The 3,063-nt window shown below is 37.0% G+C and overlaps 1 protein-coding gene across 1 annotated transcript in view; it reads right to left on the reverse strand.

Annotated features, from left to right (window-relative positions):
• Positions 1-332: 332 nt before the first annotated feature.
• Positions 333-3,063, reverse strand: part of cnnm3 (cyclin and CBS domain divalent metal cation transport mediator 3) — an 18,079-nt gene continuing 15,348 nt past the window's right edge. The window contains exon 11 of the mRNA XM_010774180.1: positions 333-1,446. Within this exon, the coding sequence (XP_010772482.1) occupies positions 1,397-1,446 (50 nt within the window). The 3' untranslated portion in view covers positions 333-1,396. The remainder of the gene's footprint in view (positions 1,447-3,063) is intronic.

Consider the following 3,063-nt stretch of genomic DNA (forward strand, 5'->3'; position numbering starts at 1 on the left):
GTCAATCAATTTACTGATTGGAATTCAATGCAAAATGTTTCAAACTGATACAATCAGTTGAAGACAACGACATCACTGTTGTACAATTACACATGTGTAATTTGGAAAATCTACTACGTATGTAAATTGTAATTTGTAATTACCTTTTACTTATATATTTTTTGTGCATGCCCTTTATCTTATCTCTCTATCTTCACTTTTGCTGTAAAGATGTACATTTCCCCGAGGAATAAAGATATTCTGATTCTGAATACCTGAGTTTTGGTATAGATACCAACTGCATACTTTTATCAATACCTTACTTGAAGAAATACTTGTAAATTAACTTGCTGATTAATAATCCTTCAATAGACTAATCGAATCACATCTTTCTACAAAACGTTTTATCCTCCCTTCACCTAAAAAGCAAACGTTTAATGTTTGACCACATGCAACTGAACACAATATGAATGTAGGAACTATATGCTGCCCAGACATTGGATACTGTACCAAAAGAAAACACTGATGTTGGACGATTTCCTGCTTTTGCCGAGTTTGTTCAATCTATGAAATGTCAGAAAATGGGGAAAATCTGCCCAATTTAAGACCAAAGTGACATCTTCCAATGCCTTGTTGTGTCTTTCAAAACACAAAATATTCAACTTCTATACATAAGACAAAGAATAGCAGCATATCTTTACAACTAAGACAATTAGTTGATTAATAAAATAGTTGCTGATTCTTTTCTGAGAATGTATTCATTGTTTCAGCTCTTTTTACAACCAACATCTTCATCTAGAGGCCCTTTAGTTTGTTCAATTTCAGCATCGATACAAAAATATTAGTCTCCTTTTTACTTTGGTTACATCCTTGGCCACAGACCCTTCACTTGACTTAATGAATATTTAAATGATAAACTAACCACTGGAAGCTGAACATACACACCTTTGTGTCTGACAGCAATGTTGTGTGAGGGTAGAAAAATGTGGACGTACCTTACAGCTTGAAAAATAGCTTAAGACTATCTACAGTGCACAACCTCAATGTGCAAATCTGCTTTTAACCAACCTGTGTTATTTCTTTTTAATGTCTCAAACGGACGGATGCACACACGGGTACAGACAACACACACACACACACGTAGCTTTGGCACCCAGACAGTCACAAGTGAGGAATCATGGCAATGCAGAGTTTAGTACAAACCTGGAAGAAATATAGTTCAAAGTGTATGAAACAGCATCAAATAATATTGCAATGAAAATCACAAAAAAGGAATGAGATATGTGAGCAGTGGATCTACAAAACAAATAAAATCACTCTCACTCCAGTCTTGTCCAATAACTACGTTCCAGCCATAGATGAGTCATTAATAAAACAAACTAAAATCTCTACTGGGTTGGAGCAGGTCAGAACCGCATTACCCATGAGCCTCTTCTTCTGTGGAGCTCTCCTGGGCGCTACTGCCACCTGTGGAGCCCGACCAATGAGAAGGAGAGTTGGGGTGAGTGAGGGATGATATCAAATGGAGAAAACACACACACACACACACAGGCACAGACACACACATTTAAAGGTGATGGAGGACATAGAAAAGTGGGAAACATGCAAGATGGCACGAGAGAGACGAAGAAGGGCCAGAGTTAAAGATTAGTAAAAGAAGAAGTCAAAGTGAAACAAGACTTCTATTTTTTGCTACAAATTAAAAAAAAACGAATTAAAATCCTAATTGCCCCTTTTAACAATTTCAACAAACAAAAATACAGCTTTTTAGATTGACTTTACATGTTTGTTCTTTAATTGATTGATTGATTTAATTGAATTGCTGCTTATATTTTATCACCGTTATATTCTGTTACCAATTATAATTTGTTTTAATATAGCATCCAACCGAAAGTATTTCATACAATTGTACTTGTATAATCGTAAACAAAGTGACAATAAACATCATGAATCAGTGAGAGGCAAACTCAAATTAAACTTCTGTGTTTTCAAAGAAATTCCGTTAATATGATGTTGTTCATATCAGTCAGCTTCTCTCAGAGGCTTCTTCTTCTTTTGTGCCATCTTGTCTGTCTTTCTTACTACACTTGGTGATGTAACACACCCTCAGACAGACATATTGGAGTCCTTCTGCTTTAATATCAGATCACTTTCTGCTCAGTGGTTTGGACGGTTATTTTCGGATCCGTTTCCAACTGAGAAGTGATACAACATCAACCTGCTGACTGATTACTTCCCTCACAAAAACTCATCAGTGAGTCATATTGTTGCACTGGGTGACATGTTCCTCCTTTAACATCAACACACTGTGTGTTGTGTTATTTTAAAGCAATCACACATACACAGTCCTGCTGCATCAAATACTCAGTAGAGAACCAAATGTGGATCAATCCGCCCCTGAAAATAGTCCCAAACTAATGCACTACTTTCACCAGTTCGAGTAACATTTTGATTACAACTTTTTTCAATGATTTTAAGGGAATAGTAAATGTATTAAAATATATTAGCAGTGTTTCCCATACATTGATTTATTTGTGGCGGGTCGCCACAAACGGTATATTATTTTTTTCGGTGGTCTAATGGATAGTGAGGTGGGCTGATGATCGGAAGGTTGCGAGTTCAAATCCTGCCTGGAACATCACTACTAGTGTGCCCTTGAGCAAGGCACTTAGCCCTCGGTTACTCCAGGGAGAATGTCCCTGTAATTGGTCATTGTAAATCGCTTTGGAATAAGGCGTCTGCTAAATGCCTAAATTGTAAATTATATTTTTGGGAGAATAAATCCCATTTAGAGAAAATCTTTTTTTTTTTTTCTTTTTTTTTTTTTTTTTTGAAATTTTATACATTTTTTTACTACCCATTCACGGAAACCGGTTTTCGCAAGAAAATTTGGAGTAAAGTTTCTGTTATGTGAAATTATTTTAGTGATTGTAGTCAGCAAAAGGGGTGTCTTAAACTAAGAATAAACACCAGTGGCGTAAGGGGGGGGTTGGCGGCCGAGGGGCCGGGGGTTGCAAGAACACGGGACGACAACCGGGGGGGTCCGAGCCTGTAATCAGCTTTTTGTGTTGGCCCCTACAACTC

This window comes from Notothenia coriiceps, unplaced genomic scaffold (assembly GCF_000735185.1).
Source record: "Notothenia coriiceps isolate Sejong01 unplaced genomic scaffold, NC01 NC01_scaffold00013592, whole genome shotgun sequence".
Lineage (NCBI taxonomy): Eukaryota > Metazoa > Chordata > Actinopteri > Perciformes > Nototheniidae > Notothenia > Notothenia coriiceps.